General features: G+C 35.0%; 1 protein-coding gene across 1 annotated transcript in view; it reads right to left on the bottom strand.

The window, feature by feature from the left end:
* LOC136040830 (neuronal acetylcholine receptor subunit alpha-10-like) overlaps positions 1–18959 on the bottom strand; it is a 197004-nt gene that overhangs the window by 64300 nt on the left and 113745 nt on the right. The window contains exon 4 of the mRNA XM_065725166.1: positions 10199–10382. Within this exon, the coding sequence (XP_065581238.1) occupies positions 10199–10382 (184 nt within the window). The remainder of the gene's footprint in view (positions 1–10198; positions 10383–18959) is intronic.

Raw genomic sequence — 18959 nt, 5'->3', positions numbered from 1 at the left:
ATCCCTCGCCAGCGTGTGTGCTGTGGTCTGGTCATCATTATTTGCCAGGAGACGCGGTATAAAATTGTGGAAATTACAAATAAAAAGTACATATTTTCGGGTTTTTACTTCATGCAGACCTATTTAGAAAAATATAATTTAAATAATTGCTCGCAGCGAAGTGACAAATTTATTTCATTTTATCAAAAAGTCCGTGGTAACGAACTGTACTAAAGAGCGACCCGGCTCAATAGTAACCAAAACTCTAAAAAACAGATTTCTGATACCAATAGCTACATGAACAAAATCGCATTTTAATGCTGACTTTAAATATATGAGATACCTATCTAAAATTACGAGTCTAAGAAAAATTGCCTTATTTTAGAAAATAGAGGGAAACACCCGATAAAAGTAATAAAACCAAAATTACACCCATCCGAATCAGCCTATCAGGGAACCCTACCGTGGAAATGTTAAGCTTCTATCAGCAAAAATATGGATTTTTTTCCAGGGGTGATTATATCGAACCAGTTGTCATAGAATGTTGCGAGCGGGCTCATTCCAACGGAAATGAAGTTATATACAAGTGAATTATATATAAAAAATGAAGTATATAGTACCCTTTTTAAGTGATCTAAAAAATTGGAGGGCACATAGACCTCCTCCCACGCTAATTATTTTCCCAAAGTCACCCGATTAAAATTGTGAGATAGCCATTTTATTCAGCATAGTCGAAAAACCTTATAACTGTGTCTTTGGGGACGACTTATTCCACCAGAATCCCCGTGGAAGGGGCTACAAGTTACAAACTTTGACCAGTGTTTATATAGTAATGGTTATTGGGAAATGTACAGACGTTTTCAGGAGGATTTTTGGTTGGGGGGGGGGGGTTGAGAACAGGGGGTTATGTTGGGGGAATTTTCCATGGAGGAATTTGTCATGGGGAAGAAAATTTCCATGAAGGGAGCGCAGGATTTTCTAGCCTTATTTCAAAATAGAACAATACAAAAATGAATATGAAACAGTTTTTTCAACTGAAAGTAAGGAGCAGCATTAAAATTTAACACTAACAGAATACAGAAGTTCGTTACGTAAGCTAACTCGTAAGTTACGTTGATCTTTTACTAGCAAAAACGTTCGTAAAATATTAGAAGTTCTAGTTGCCTTTTTAAGTAACCAAAACATTGGAGGGCAACTAAGCCTCCTCCCCTGCTCCTTTTTTCTCAAAGTGATTCTATCAAAATTATGAGAAAGCCATATGAATATGAAATTTCGTTTTAATTATTCATATGTGGAGAGCCAAAATCAAAACATGCATTAGTTCAAAAACGTTCAGATATTAAATGAAAAAAAGACATGTTTTTAACTGGAAGCAAGGAGCAACATTAAAACTTAAAACGAATATAAATTACTTCATATGTGAAAGGGGCTGCTCCCTCCTCAACGCCCCGCTCTTTACGCTAAAGTTTTACTCTTTTCCCCTCAATTCTACTTTTTAAAACAGTAAAAAACTTTAGCGTAAAGAGCGGGGCGTTGAGGAGGGAGCAGCCCCTTTCATATACGAAATGATTTCTGTTCGTTTAAGTTTTAATGTCGCTCCTTACTTTCAGTTAAAAATAACTTGTTCTTTTTATTTAGCTTATCCATACGGGTTCATTAAAAAATATTCTAAAGTTCGATTGTTGCTTGAGTATTTGTAAATCTGAATTTGTATTCGGATAAGACTGTAATGACACATGATAACTACCCATACCTAGCACAGTTGGATTTATATAAACGGTTCTCGTATCTCCATACTTCTTGGCAACCTTCCGTCGACAATTTCGGGTAACAGTGCCTCAAAATAAATTTTTTTTAGATTGGCCGCATTTTGTTAGACCAGAATTCACGGTCACGACCAATCTTTTCATAATATAATTCCTCTTCCCCTAAAAATATTACAAAGTATACAAAATCAATGTCACAACATTCCAATTGCATTTGAATTTGGTAATTGTAGTCATGTGTTCTTTTCAGCTTTATTTCACTATTAACTTTCTTTTCTAGACATGTATTTTTTTTAAGCGCTAACCCCTCTTCCATTGTAAGCCCTTTTGCTGTCAAAGGGCACTTTACCTCCAAAAGAGCCTTCTCACCCGAAGGAAAAATTGCTATCCCGTCCGGACTGGCCCCTAGAAACCCATATTCCTTGTGAATGAAAAGCCCAGCAGAGTTCATAATGCAACTCATTTCCTTTGCAAAAGCTGCAATAGCTACAGGCTCATACATCCGACCATGCTCCATTGCCTTTGTTTGGCGGTTTCTGGGATACAGCAGCTGCCGAACTAATGAGCCCACAGTCTTCAACCGCCTTTTACAAACAGCACCAGGTACGGAAGCTGTAATTCTGTTTTTTTCTGTATTCTATCCAGCTATTATCGATAGAATTTCTCTGAAGCCTAGTGGCTTTTTCGATACTGAGGATATCTGTTGCAGTACATTGGAGACGAGTCAAATAATCTGTCTTTGCAATTTCGAGCGCACTGCAATCAAGATCCGGAACAGTTGCGTTCGAGCCGTAGTTTTTGTCGGCTCCGGTTGGCTCCCTGATTTCTTTTGAAGGGAGTTTTGTGGAAGAATTAGTGAAAAGGCGCTTTTTAGCAGACAGTTTTTTACGTCGAGCAGTAGTCATGGCCCGCTGTTGTGCAAGTTTTTTCAACTGCCTACTTGGTGTAGATCCTACAGTTCTTCGAAATATTTCAAGGCGAGCTGAGTGACCTTTCGTAAATCGGATTCCTGCTGCTTTAACACGGGTGGTATATCGCGCACTTTGGCTAACCATGATGTTTTTGCCACCTATAAGCCTTGCAACTATGCTCATAAAATATTCTGTCAGGTTGCTCGTGTGGTTTCCTGTCAGTAGACGAGCCCTTCTGGTCAGCGTATCAAAGGCTGAATACACATGGCTGAGAACGATGTTGCTAGGGGTGTCTTCAGGATTGACCTGTAGAACTTTCCCGGAAAATGAGCAGCGTGTAGGACAAAATCTATGGTCGCCACGGAAAAAATTTAGAGGAATTGCCTTCAGCGCACTGATGAGATCCTTCACGCTTTTCTTCTTTGTGGTGGCACATACAATTGCATTTCTGGCAAAATCACACATTTTCTTTATTATTGCGGCACTAAGAAATCTTCTGCGTTCGGCATTTTCATGCTGCTTCTTATATAGTCTGTTTTTCAAGCATTTGCACGCATGATTAGCACACTCAATTTTTTCTACATTTCTGCCATATGGCACCCTTGCTATAATTTCAGAATGGGTACTTGAATCGCCGTCGGCAACAAATCGAGTATATCTTAGATTGTGCATGGATGTTGCTATTCGGAATGCGTCAACTAATATATCTGACTCCATAACTGTACTGGGCCCCTGCCAGTTCATAAAACATGTATGTTCAGGAACAGATCTATTTACTTGATGCCTGTATTTCACGCAAGTGCAGCAATATTTGTTCCTAATTCCTAGATTTAAGAGTTTCTTCGAATAGAAACCTATCACCACTCCGCAGCCTGAGAGTGCACGATATCTATTCCCATAATTTCGTGTACACCAGCTTCCATCAACTATAGCACATGTCTCTACAGCTCCATTTGGGTGAATTTTCTCACCTGCTTCCAGTGGCATCCTTCGCTCGGTTTTCCCATTTTCGATAAGATAGTCATAGAGAACTTTTTCCAATTCTACGCAAATTTCTTTCTCAAATTTCGTAAAGACTTTTTGAGACGGGGTATTTATTCCAATGGTAGAGAAAAGTTCTTGAACCTGGGCGTGAGTCATTCCACCATTTATTGCACCAACCACTACCTCTTTGTTGACACTTACTGTTCCTGTTTCTGTCTTGTGTTTCTTTCTGATAGTATTCACACTATCAAAATCAGTCCTTTTCCGTTTTTTGACTACGGTTTTCGTTGAGTCTTTTTTTTAAGCCTTCTAGGAGCAAGGGGTTTTTCTGTGTGAATTGTGGCTTCCTCATGACATGATTCGCATTTGAAGATGAGTCTTGAGCGCAATCCAGCTCTATGTTCTTTAGAAAACATCATATTTGAAACCAAATTGATGTCTTGGCACCTCTAAATAAAATGCTAATTGGTTGTGAGGAAGTAAAATAGTAAATTAGCGATTTTATTGTTTTGGTAGAAAGGAAAGTGCTATAGCTTCAAAAAGGATAGGTAGTATGTAGAGTAGTGAGCGATGTAGGGTAACTAAAATATGAAATAAAATATAAAATATAGCTAGAAATGGGCGAGAAGTGGAAATTATACGATCTAACCGAAAGTTTGTTGTATTTCATTGTCAGATTAAACCACCCAATTTAATTTATGTATGTAACCAAGCCAAAAACTATCCTGGAACTACCAATCAGGAAAGCCAAGTATTTCAAAACTTTACAAAATCCTTTAGGGCATGACAGGAAATGCCCTCTAAACAGACCCGTGTCGATTTACCAAATTCCAACGGAAATTACTAACCAAATTCCAAGAAAAATTAAGTCTCACTTGACTCCCTAAAATCAAATTCAAAGTAAAAATCCGTGCCCCGAATTCAGTTGCATCTCAACTATCATTTAAATTTTTATTCGAGTAATTCACAAAGTTCTTATTAGTACGATTAAAAATACCAATATGCTTATCCGTACTTTTTAATGATTAGATAAAAAAACAAGTATTTTAAATGAAAGTAAGGAGCAACATTAATACTTAGAACGAACAGAAATTATCCCGTATATGAAAGAGGCTGTTTCCTCCTCAACGCCCCACTCTTTACGCTAAAGTTTGACTCTTTCTCTTAACTCTACTTTTTAAAACAGTAAAAAATTTAGCGTAAAGAGCGGGGCGTTGATGAGGAAGCAGCCTCTTTCATATACGAAGTAATTTCTGCTCGTTTTAAGTTTTAATGTCGCTCCTTACTTCTGTTAAAAAAAAAACTGTTTTTTTTTTATTTAATTTCTGAACGTTTTTGAATCAATGCATGTTTTGATTTTGGCTCTCCGCAGATGAATAATTAAACCGAAATTTTAATATTTATTTTTTTGTCTAAAGTGCTTTCTCATAGTTTTGATCGAATTATTTTGAGAAAAAATGGAGCGGGGGAGGATGCCTAGTTGCCGTTCGATTTTTTGGTTACTTAAGAAGGCAACTAAAAATTTTAATTTTTTACGAATCTTTTTATTTGTAAAAGATATACGTAACTTACAAATTAGCTTACGTAACTAACTTCTGTATTCTCATGTTTTTATTACCTATACGAAGGGGCTCACCCCCTCGTTAGTACCTCGCTCTTTACATTAAAGCTTAAATTTTGTCCCAATTTCTTAAGAATGACCCCTGAATCACAAAAGCCGTAGAATAAATGGTTGAAATTACTAAAAATACTTTAGCGTAAAGAGCGAGGTATTAGGAGGAGTTGATCCTATCGTATGCTTAATAATTTCTGTTCGTTTTAAGTTTTAATGCTTCTCCTTACTTTCAGTTGAAAAAAGCTTTTTCATATTTATTTTTTCATTATTTTTTTAAATAATACTTGGCTCCCTGCCAATCCTGGGATTGGGATTGGATTGGAAAATCCTGGGCTCCCTTCATGAAAATTTTCTTCCCCCATGACAAATTCCTCCAAGGAAAGTTCCCCCAACATATCCCCCTCTTCTTCGAGTTACAAGTTTGGAAAATAAGGGGAAACACCCCTAAACGTCATAGCATATTTTTTTATTTTTCAAATTGGCAAGTTTTTTTTTTTTTTTTTTAAATGGAGAGTTGTGAGACAGAGTCAAACTTTAGCGTAGAAAGCAAGGCATTGAGAAGGGAACAGCCCCTATCATATACGGAGTAATTTCTGTTCGTTTTAAGTTTTAATGTTGCTCCTTACTTTCAGTTAAAAAAACTTGTTTTTTTTTATTTATTTCAGAATAGCGCGACTCATTTTTTCCGCCGATTGATTAGCTTTCGTCATAAATTAATACAGAAGTAAAAAGTGGGGCTATTTCAAAATGTAATGGGGAAATATATAATGGGCTATAAACTGTCGCTTAAAGAGGGGCGAGAGGTGGGGTATAGCGAAGCATTCGCTCTTAGGAATAGTATAAGTAGCTACTTAAGTTCTTTTCTGGATTTTTAGGCCTTCCTTTAAATGTGCCCCTCTCCTTATTTTTTACCAAAAATATAATTTAAAAGATCTACTGTTTAATACTGTAAAAACTTTAGCGTAAAGAGCGGGGCGTTGAGGAGGGAACAGCCCCTTTCATATACTGGGTAATTTCTGTTCGTTTTAAGTTTTAATGTTACTCCTTCCTTTCATTAAAAAAAAAATCGTTTTTTATTTAATTTCTGAATGTTTTTTTAGTTAATCCATGTTTTGATTTCGGCTCTGCGCAGTGAATAATTAAAACGAAATTTGAATTTTTATTTTTTTGGCTAAACGGCTTTCTCATAATTTTGATCGAACGATTTTGAGAAAAATGAGCGGGGAAGGAGGCCCAGCTGCTCTCCAATTTTTTGCTACTTAAAAAGGCAACTAGAGCTTTTAGTTTTTTACGATTGTTTTCATTAGTAAAAATATACTTAACTTACGAATTAGCTTACCTAACGAGCTTCTATATTCGCAGGTATCTATTACGTATATAAGGGGGGCTCGCCCACTTGTCAATACCTCGCTCATTACACTAAAGCTTAAATTTTGTCCTAAATCCTTAAGAATGACCCCTGAATCACATAGGCCGTAGAATAAATAATTGAAATTACTAAAAAATACTTTAGCGTAAAGAGTGAGAGATTAGGAGGAAATGAACCCCTTATATGTGTAATATTTTTTGTTCTTTTTAAGTTTTACCGCTGGTCCTTACTTTCAGTTGAAAACACTTTTTCATATTTATTTTTTCATTGTTTTTTAAATCATGCTAGAAAATCCTGCCCCCTCCCATTCATGGAAAATTTTTCTCCCCATGACAAATTCCTCCATGTAAAGTGTCCCCAACATAACCTCCTCTTCTCAACCCCTCCTTCCAACCAAAAAATCCCACTGAAAACGTTTGTACACTTCCCAATAATCATTACTATGTGCAAACACTGGTCAAAGTTTTTAACTTGCAGCTTCTCCCATGGGGACTTTTGGGGAGTAAGTCGTCCTGAAAGACATAGTTATAAGGTTTTTCAACTATGCTGAATAAAATGGCTATATCAGGATTTTGATGGCGCTAGAACTTTCCATTTCCATTTGAATGAGCCCTCTCGCAAAATTTTAAGACCACTGGGTCGGTACAATCACCCTTGGAAAAAAGAATTAAATAAATAAACACGCATCTGGGATTTGTGTTTTGGCAAAATATACGAAATTCTACATTCTTGTAGATAGGAGCTTGAAACTTGTACAATAAGGTTCTGTGATACGCTGAATCTGATGGTGTTACTTTCTTAACTTTCTGTTTTGGGATGAAAATATCTTTAAAAGTTATCGAACATTCTTTCTCTATAGCAGAAAAGACAATTATCAAGAATTAATAAGGTACAAATTGTATTAATTGCAACCCAGAATAATTCCCCATCCTAATAATTTTGATAGCAGTAAATCAATGACGTAAAATGAAAGACAAAGAAAAAACTTACATGTGGTGAATCACGAGCTTTTCATAATTCTCAAAAAGGTAAGGCAGATCCACAATCCAGCGTGAGCCTTTTAGAAGGTCTGACCCCAAATTTCTTCCAGAAGTGATAACTTTCAACACAAAAGGGGAATTTGTTCCAATTCCTTCGGAGCTTGATTCGTCGTGAACCGAAGCATCCGTTAAGTCTTCTAACATATATTTTGGTAAACGCGGTCTGCCTCTAGCCCGATAATTTAATTTCAACTTTTCACGATGGGCCTGCACATTTGGCAAATGGAGCCCTCGTATATTTCTTTTTTTCCCAAGTTACTGTGGTCAATAACAAGAACTATTTAAGAACTTTATTAGGGTTTTGCCCATTTTTATCGGGGTTCACTTACTAAAGGGTTGAATTGTTTCTTGGAAAGGCCTTGGACTTGAGACTGGTCATTTGACTGCTTTAGTATGGGTAATTTTTATTGGGGTTTATTTACCAAGGGGTGGGATTGTTTCTTGGAAAGGCCTTGGACTTGAGACTGGTCATTGACTGCTTTTGTAGTTTACTTTGGTAGTTCTACCGCAAAACTCGGGTTTTGCTATAACAAATTTAAATATTCTGGGGACATTTTGTTTCGTTCATTAGTTATTTTGTTTCATTCATTAGTTATTAATTAGCTTGTTTTATATATTTTTAATTCTTATTTCAGTACGAAGATTATGCAATGGGGTAATGATACCCCACAACAACAATGTCAAGCATAGCAATCTAGAATGCAAACCCGAAACAGGTTTTATAATTATTTTGGAATTATAAAAAAAAATAATTGTCGGCTTTAAGATTTGATTATGCCAAAATATTCACCAGATTTTTTTACTTCTATTGACATAAAAACCGCCAAAATCACTAATTCAGGAACGTCAGGCAAACTCCAAATGTTTAACATGGGAGGTATAGGAAGATTCTTTGCGAGTCCGTCCAGCCTTAAAGCAAATTTTCAGGGAAACAATCAAAATTCGAAAATTTTATTCAAGAATAATTCCATAAACAGAGATACAGGTGACTTTGAATTGAATTCAACTTATGATGATTTACTGAGGTCAAATAAAGCAAATATCTTTTCACCTAAGAGTTAGGACCTCTGTCCATCTGATATGTCAGATAAGTCTAATGAACCGGAACCGAAAAGGTCAAGGAGGTTTGCTTCCACTGTTACATTGAAAAAATAAGAGCAATAAAGTATATGTAAATAGTTTATTTGGTATAAACTTTGTTTGTTTTTATCGATTTCTTTTAGTTTTACTGCTGATGATGACCACTGTATATGTTCTCGAAATATCCAGTAAAATTTTTTATATATGTTCACTGTCGATCAAAAGCTTTCATCCCTATTTTGAACAGTTATATTTTTGTAAAATCATCCGTGAAGTACAAAAAAAGATCCAGGTTCAATTAGTTGCCACCATTACGGTGGGGTCACACAGAGTCAAAAAGTCGTGCACTCAGCGGGGTCCTGCCCTATTGTTTTCGTTTCTTTTTTCCCGAAAGAACTTTTTATAAACATAAAGATTCAATATTCATCTTTATCTACTCTGGGAGGTGTAAAACCACAAGGTTAAGTTAGCTGTTACGCCAGGATCACAAGAAATCACCCATTGGGTTTTCCCTCCTGGTTTTGTTAAGATCTACTAGAAGCACTTACAGCGGCATAATGTATTTGATGTTATTCACATAAACTATAGCCCTTAAACAACCTTTAGAATAGAAACAATTAGAAATGGTAGGTCCACTCAATATTCTTTCAAAGAAAAACTACTTATCCATGGTCAAAAGGGTATGCTTAAGTCACATCATAAGCCATTCATAGTGCCACATACATAAGCCACATCATAGTGCCACATCATACATCATAGTGCCAATTACATAAGCCATTTTTAATTACTCGATTTGAAGAGTGGTCAACTTTTGGGCATAAAAATTGACTAGAGATAGACTCATGGGCAGGAGGTATACACTCCCATTGACTCCACTTTAGAGCCTTAATTATGAAATAAAAGTGTTCATGTCAATAACATCACATTCAAATGCATTTTAAAAGCCAAAAAGGTAAATGACAGTGTTGCAATGACGATATTGTTATACAAAATGTGTACAAAGGTCATTAACGTACTAAGCTAATGACCTTTTAAGCTTCCTTCAAAATGTACGTAAAATTTAGAAAAAAAACGACAAATTTTAAACGTCCCGAAGGGGCATCAGATTTTAGACACTCCTAGGTAGAGCACGGCCCAATTAAACTGGGAGCCACTTATATAGAGTTAACAAACTAGAAGATACGCAACCTTGAAACAGCAGATTTTCTATCGGTAGCAAAAATCGGGTGATAGATACTAAGAAATAGTGTTTGTTGAGAATAATTAAGAACAAATTAGTGTTGATTGAAGCTTTTCAAACCAAATATTTGCCCTTTTAGGTTTCCGCTTTTGAAATACAAGTGTGGCGTTAAATCAAGAACAAGCCATTCATAATAGAATCATAGAAACAAAAAGCCATATTTATAAAACTTAACTTTTATTTATCGAGAGGTGTGACCCGGGTATTATACTACCTGAAATCCATCGTACGTCCAAGACGCCCATTTCATTTTACATGATTGAACGTCAAACGGGAAATATTCGACATTCATATCACATGAGCTCTTGAACATTCCATGGCTAAGCCATACAACATCGCCATCTGATTTGACAATTACGTTTGTATTGATAATAGCCTGATTGAACAAGGAGTCTGCGCTAGAAAAAGAGGCAATCATTATACATTAATCTTCATTGGTAATTAATAAAATAAAAATATTCAAATAATCAGCGATATTTTATATTTCACAGTATTTTTAAACTAAGGGGCTGAGAAGAGTAGGAATATCATAATATCATAAACGCAAAAATTACTTTTATTGCTAAAAAAGTTTAAAACGACGTGTCTGATACGCGTAACAAGAGGATTCAGAACCACTTTTGGGAGACTTGAGCCTCATAGAGTTGGGTTTGAAATTTAAAGCTAAAGAAAGAGTTTACTCAAGTTGTTACCTCTTCTTCCCCCAGTATTGACAATTTGGTTGTTACCAGTTTACACTAAACTAATTTTCAAAGACTGTCCTCTGCAAGTGTTTGAAAATTACATGATGCCAAAACTATGTACGGGTGGTCCCGTTATAATTCTGGCGAGCTAAATGAGTAAGTAAATAAAGTTTTTGGATGATTTTGCTTCGCTACCTCCTCTTTACGTACAAACTCTAATAAATACAGGTTTGCATATGCTTTATGTTTCACCAAGATTTTAAATTTAGGTTTGCTCTGCATCGTATTGAAATCCACTGGTTAAAACACTCCCTCATAATGACTTAAATTTTTCCGCAATTAATACTTTGATTCACTGTAAATGGGTAATGTGAATATCGGGTTTTTGGTATTTTAATATTTGAAATGAAAAGTTGGGGATGAGATGATGAAACGTACACAAAAAAAATATTTTTTTCTTTATGGAAAAACTGTTTTCTTTTTTCTTTTCTGTACAATCGTTTTCTGTTCTTTTCTAAAAATAAGAATTGTTTTCCGTTCTTTTTTAAAGTTTTTTCTTTTCTGTACAAAAGAATTGTACATAAAAAAAAGAATTGAGGTTGAAATCCCGTAAAAATCATCATCTATTTTTCTAAGATTATTATATTTTAAATCATTACAATGAATTAGTATATACTTTGATTCACTGTAAATGGGTAATGTGAATATCGGGTTTTTGGTATTTTAATATTTGAAATGGAAAGTTGGGGACGAGATGATGAAACTTACACAAAAAAAGAATTGTTTCTTTCTTTACAAAAGAATTTTTTTATTTCTTTTCTGTACAATTGTTTTCTGTTCTTTTCTAAAAAAAAAGGATTGTTTTCTGTTCTTTTTTTAAGTTTTTTCTTTTCTCTACAAAAAAAATGTACTAAAAAAAAAGAATTGAGGTTGAAATCACGTAAAAATCATCATCTATTTTTCTACGATTATTATATTTTAAATCATTACAATTAATTAGTTAATAGTTTGATTCACTGTAAATGGGTAATGTGAATATCGGGTTTTTGGTAATTTAATATTTGAAATAAAAAGTTGGGTACGAGATGATGAAAAGTACACAAAAAAAGAATTGTTTTTTTCAGGCTTACATTATCCAAATTTATAAATTAACACTCAGCTCTTGTATTTCTTTGTTTGCTAACAACCCACTCCATAATTCAACTCACTCACTCACTTACTCATAATACTCACTACAACTTCAACTCACTCACTCATAATACTATTGCTAACAACTCACTCCATCACCAATCCGCCTGTGACCAACACGTCTGTACAATCTGCTTTTTTTATTAACTCCATTAAAATTTCAATCTTTACCCCCTCCCCCAAAGAAGATCAAGTTTACTTTAGCTCATTCCTTATTTTCTCATCCAACACCATCCAGGGATGAACTGCTTTACTTTGTCTTGAGGTGGATTGCCAAACAGAAAATTTTTTGGCAATTTGCCATCCCTTATGTGTAAAACTTGTCCTAGCCTTCTTAGTCTTTCTCTAATTATAGCCTTTCATAGGAGGATTTTTACAACCAGACTACCAGACCTTACAAACCAGATTTTTGTGCATCTTTTTATTGGACCTATTAAAATACGGTCAGTCAAACTGGTACCTAAAACAATTAAAGAGTTCGTGGTAACGAACTGTAAGTAAGGAGTATCCAGGCTCAATAGTAACGAAAACTGTAAAAAACGGAATTTTGATGCAAATCTAAAGAACTGGATGCTTATGCTGATTTTTAATATTTAAGTTTCATCAAGTTTAGTCATACCCATCAAAAGCTACGAGTTTGAGAAAATCTACCTAGTTTTTGAAAAGAGGGAGAAACACCCTTAAAAGTCATAGAATCTCAATAAAAATCACACCTTTAGATTCAGCGTATCAACCCACATGTAGAGATTTCAAGCTCCTATCTGCAAAAATGCGGAATTTTGTACTTCTTGTTAGAAGAAGGATCACAGATGCGTGTTTGTTTTTTTATTGTTTTTTTTTTTCCAGGGTTGAACGTATCGACTCAGTGGTCCTAGAATGTCACAAGAGGGCTCATTCAAGCTGAAATTAAAATTTTTAGTACTCTTTTTAAGTGACCGAAAATTTGGAAGGCAACTAAGCCCCCTCCCACGCTCATTTTTCCCAAAGTTACTGGATCAAAATTTTGAGATAGCCATTTTGTTAAACATAGCCAAAAAATCTGATAACTGTGTCTTTAAGGACAACTTAATCCCCCACAGTTCCGAAGGAAGGTCTGCAAGTTATGAACTTTGCCCATTGTTCACATATAGTATTGGTTATTGGGATGTATACAGACATTTTTAGGATTCCTAGTATGAGGGGGATGAAGGGGAGAGGGGTACTTGAGAGGATTTTTTCATGGAGGAATTTTTTACGGGTGAAGGGAATTTCCATGCTGGATTTCCCAGCACTATTTAAACAACAATCAGAAATGAAAGTAAAAAACAAAATTTTTTAACTGAAAGTGAGGAACAACATCAAAACTTAAAACGAACAGAAATTTTTATGTATAATAGGGGGTTTCGCCTCAACGTCAATATCTGCCTCTTCACGCTAAAGTATTTTTAGCAATTTCAAAGGGCTATTTATTCTAATTAAAAGGCTATTGGGATTCAGGGGGCATTCTTAAAGAATTGGGATAAAATACAAACTTTAGCATAAAGAGCGAGGTATTAACGAAGGGTCCAACCCCCTCGTATTACGTATATGAGGGAGTTTCCTCCCCTCGGCATTACCTCGTTAAATAGGCTAAAGTAAGAATTTTGTTAAATAATGCCCGATAAAAACATTTACTTGTTTGTGTTATTTTTTGGCCAGTCTTAACAATTAATATTAACTTAAGCAGTTTCTTAACTTAAATTTTCAGGTGATGATAAACCAAAGATATTGTATGTTTTTGGCTTGTGGTTGATATCAAACAGTTCGTGGTAACTAACTGTAGTAAGGAGCGAGCAGGCTCAATAGTAACCGAAACAATAAAAATGAATTTTGATGTCAATAGTTACATCAAGAGAATGACATTTTAATGTTGATTTTAAATATATAAGTTTCATCAAGATGAGTCTTACCCATCAAAAGTTACGAGCCTGAGAAAATTTGCAATCTTATACGAAAATTACACCATCAGATTCAGCGTATCAGAGAACAATATTGTAAAAGTTTCAAGCCCCTATCTACAAAATTGTGGAATTTCGCATTTTTTGCCAGAAGACAAATCACGGATGCGTGTTTATTTGTTTTTTTTTGTTTTTATTTTTTTTTCCCAGGGGTGATCGTATCGACTCAGTGGTCCTAAAATGTCGCAAAATGGCTTATTCTAACGGAAATTAAAAGTTCTAGTGCCCGTTTTAAGTGACCAAAAAAATTGGAGGGCGCCTAGGCCCTTCCCACCCTCATTTTTCCCCAAAGTCACCGGATCAAAATTCTGAGATAGCCATTTTACTCACCATAGTTTAAAAACCCAATAACTATGTCTTTGGGGACGACTTACTCCCCCGCAGTCCCCATGGGAGGGGCTGCAAGTTAAAAACTTTGACCTGTGTTTACATACAGTAATGGTTACTGGGAAATGTACAGACGTTTTCAGGGAGATTTTTTTGGTTTGGGGGGATATTTGAGGGGGGAGGGTTACCGGGGAGGATATTTCCATGGAGGAACTTCTCATGGGGGAAGAGACTTTCAATGGAGGGGGCGTTGGATTTTCTAGCATTATTTAAAAAACAATGAAAAAATAAATATGAAAAGTTTTTTCTACTGAAAGTGAGAAGCAGCATTAAAACTTAAAACGAACAGAAATTATTACGCATATGAGGGGTTTACCTCCTCGTAATACCTCGCTCTTTAAGCTAAAGTATTTTTAGTAATTTCAACTATTTGTGATTCAGGGGTCATTCTTAAGGAATTGGGACAAAATTTAAGCTTTAATGTAAAGAGCGAGGTATCGACGAGGAATGAGCCCCCTCATATACGCAATAAAAACATACGGATATAGAAGTTCGCTACGTAATTTAATTCGTAAGTTACGTATATTTTTTGATTATGAAAACGTTCGTAAAAAATTATAAGCTATAGTTGCCTTTTTAAGTAATCAAAAATTGGAGGGCAACTAGGCCTCCTCCCTTGCTCCTTTTTTCTCGAAATCTTCCGATTAAAACTATGAAAAAGCCATTTAGCCCCAAAAAATTAATATATAAATTTCGTTTTAATTATTCATGTGTGGAGAGCCAAAATCAAACCATGCATTAATTCAAGAACGTCCAGAAATTAAAAAAAAATTTTAAATGAAAGTAAGGAGCGACATTAAAACTTAAAACGAACAGAAATTACTCCGTATTTGAAAGAGACTTTTCCTCCTGAACGCCCCGCTCTTTACGCTATGTAGAGTGTACTCTTTACGCTAAATGTAGAGTTAAGAAAAAGAGTCAAACTTTAGCGTAAAGAGCGGGGCGCTGAGGAAGAAAAGCCCCTTTCAAATACGGAGTAATTTCTGTTCGTTTTAAGTTTTAATGTCGCTCCTTACTTTCATTAAAAAAATCTTTTTTTTTTTAAATTAAATAAAAAAACAAACTTTTCCAATTGAGAGTGAGGAACAACATTAAAGCTTAAAACAAACAGATATTATTACTTACATGAGGGGATTGCCCCCTTCTCAATACCTCACTCTTTACGCTAATATTAGATTTTCTGTTCCAATTATGTTAGAATGACTCCTGACACAAAGGGACGTTTTAGTTAGAATAAACTACAAATTTACAAATTCACAAATATAATAAAAAATATGATTTGTCGGGGGGCCCTAAAAGGTTTTCTCCCCAATGTTCCGGCTTTTAATCATAATGATCAAAGAAAACGGAATCTGGTGGGGCCCCTGGAAGCTTTTTAAAGAATATTTAAAGAAATTCTGAAGTTAAAAAGTCCCTGAAGGTTTTCAAGGACTCTCTATTTGGTAACAATCTTAGAAATCCTAAAATAAACAAGCCCTGACCCGCAGAGGCTTTTAAAAAAAGATTCTACTAGGTAACCTGCGAGAAAATCATGATTTAGCGGCCCCCTGAATGTTTGCCTTGCACCAATAGTTTTTTAAGCATATCATCCATAGAAAAAACATCCCCTATTACGTAACAGAAAGCTATATCTCATAGAATGCTTTCCCTATGATGTAACTTGCACCTGCCTCGTGAACACCTTTTAAAAAAAGCGTCGGAGCTTGGATTTGAAGAGATAGGGCTCCTGTCAGACCCATCTTGGCCTCAATACTATTTCTTTTAATAAAGGCACCAGGATGTGAACTTCAGATATTCTTAATTTTCTTTATTAATTAATACGTTGTTTGTTTTTATTCTTTGTTATCGATTTGTTTAAATTAATCCCGTTTTTATTGCATATTTTTTTTTTACAAATGGAAAAGCAGTGTAGCCTAAGAAATTATTAATTACTCACGTTCCTCTTCATCTAAAATTTTTCCCTAATATAGAAAAAACACCACAAGCCTTGGTTATTCTTCTTTTTACATCTTCACTGCAACCATTATCATTGCTAACAAATAAAAAAAAAGGTTTTTTTAAAACTAAAATCAAGTACCAACATTAAAACTTAAAACAAACAGAACTTATACTATATATAAGGAGGGTTTTCCACTGCTCAACTCTCGCTCAGTACCCTAAAACCTTAAAGGTCTTCAAAAACACTTCTTATTCAAAATCAACTGCCCTTGTGTTTGACTTGTCAGTCCTTTGAATCAAGACAAAAAGTCAAATTTTAGCATAGAAAATGGTGGCTGAGGAAATGATTGCACCCCTCATATACAAAATAATTTCTGTTCCTTTGAAGTTTTAATGTTGCTCGTTAGCTTCACTGGATTTCTTTTCATTTAATTTCTAACTAATTTTTGAATCATTACTGGAAATCCCCTCCTCCGTCTTAAAACCACCTTGAATACTCCCCAAAAATTGTAATCCCTAAGAAAATTATTCCCATAATAAATCATTCCCTCTTCCCCACAGAAAATTTACCCAGCAATTTTCGCGTATTTCCCAGTAACTAACACGTAGTGTGAACTGCGTAACTTACAGTCTTTTCCCCTGGGAATATTGAGAGTCATATCAAACAGTTCGTGGTAACGAACTGTAGTAAGGAGCGACCAGGCTCAATAGTAACCAAAACTCTAAAAAATAGAATTTTGATATCAATAGCTACATCAAAAGAATCGCATTTTAATGCTAATTTTAAATATGTAAGTTTCATCAAGTTTAGTCTTACCTATCAAAAGTTACGAGCCTGAGAAAATTTGCCTTATTTAAGAAAATATGGGGTAACACCCCCTAAAAGTCGTAAAATCTTTACGAATAAGACAACATCAGATTCAGCGTATCAAAGAACCCTACTGTAGAAGTTTCAAGCTCCTATCTACAAAATTGTGGAATTTTGTATTTTTTGCCAGAAGACATATCACGGGTGCGTGTTTATTTGTTTGTTTTTTTCCCCCAGGGGTCATCGTATTGACCAAGTGGCCCTAGGATGTCACAAGGGGGCTCATTCTAACGGAAATGAAACGTTCTAGTACCCTTTTTAAGTGACCAAAAAATTGGAGGGCATCTAGGCCCCCTTCCACGCTCATTTTTTCCCAAAGTCAACGGATCAAAATTCTGAGATAGCCATTTTGTTCGGCATAGTCGAAAACCATAATAACTATGTCTTTGGGGATGAATTACTCCCCCACAGTCCCCGTGGGAGGGGCCACAAGTTACAAGCTTTGACAAGTGCTTACATATAGTAATGGTTATTTGGAAGTGTACAGACGTTTTCAGGGGGATTTTATTTTGTTTGGGGGTGGGGCTGAGGGGAGGGGGCTATGTTGGAGAATCTTTCCTTGGAGGAATCTTTCATGGGGGAAGAAAAATTCAATGAAAAGGGCGCAGGATTTTCTAGCATTACTATAAGAAAACAATAAAAAATAAACATGAAAACGTCTTTTCAAATGAAAGGAAGGAGTAGCATTGAAACTTAAAACGAACAGAGATTATTACGCATATGAGGGGTTCTAAAAATACTTTAACTTAAAGAGCGAGGTATTTAGGAGGAGATAAATACCTCAATCTTTATGCTAAAGTATTTTTAGCAGTTTCAACTATTTATTCTACGGCCTTTCTGATTCAGGGGTCATTCTTAAAGAATTGGGACAAAACTTACGATTTAGTGTAAAGAGCGAGGTATTAACGAGGTTACATACCCCCCTCGTATACATAATAACAATATAAGATTATGAAAGTTTGTTACGTAAGTTAATTCTTAAGTTACGTATATTTTTTACTAATAAAAACGTTCGTTAAAAATTAAAAGCTCTAGTTGCCTTTTTAAGTAAGCGAAAAATTGGAGGGCAACTAGGCCTCCTTCTCCACCCCTTATTTCTCAAAATCGTCTGATCAAAACTAGGAGAAAGCCATTTAGCCAAAAAAAGAATTAATATACAAATTTCATTTTAATAATTTATGTGCGGAGAGCCAAAACCAAACATGCATTAATTCAAAAACGTTCAGAAATTAAATTAAAAAAAACTAATTTTTTAGCTGAAAGTAAGGAGCGACATTAAAACTTAAAATTAACAGAAAATACTCTGTATATGAAATGGGTTGTCCCCTCCGCAATCCCTCGCTCTTTACGCTAAAGTTTGACTCTTTGCCACAATTCTACTTTTTAAAACAATTAAAAGCTTTAGCGTAAAGAGCGACGGATTGCGGAGGGGATAACCCATTTCATATACAGAGTAATTTCTGTCCGTTTCAAATTTTAATGTCGCTCCTTACTTTCAGCTAAAAAAATTAGTTTTTTTTATTTAATCATCACCAAAAACGGAGTTATTGGAGACTTTGCCTATATGAACTAAATAGCTCTCCCGATGTTCTACAAGCATTGGTTAAATACGATTATTCCCTGAAAAAAAAACCAACAAATCAACTAGCATCCATGACCTCTTTTCTGCTAAAAAACACAAAATTTTACATTTTTGTAGATAGAAATTTAAAATCCTTACAGTGGGGTTCTCTTATATAGTCAATCTGAATTTGTGATTTTTTTTTAAGATGGCTTAACTTGGGGGGTGTTTCTTGTTTTTCTAAATCAGGCAAATTTTCTCAAGCTCATAGCTTTTGATGGATATCTTTGAAAATTATCAGCTTTATGTATTCGGAAAAAATCATAAAAAGCAAAATCTTTTGATTTATTTATTTAAATAAACATTCTTTTATT

This window comes from Artemia franciscana, chromosome 21 (genome assembly GCF_032884065.1).
Source record: "Artemia franciscana chromosome 21, ASM3288406v1, whole genome shotgun sequence".
Taxonomy (NCBI): domain Eukaryota; kingdom Metazoa; phylum Arthropoda; class Branchiopoda; order Anostraca; family Artemiidae; genus Artemia; species Artemia franciscana.
This window is presented reverse-complemented; position numbering and strand designations above follow the sequence as displayed.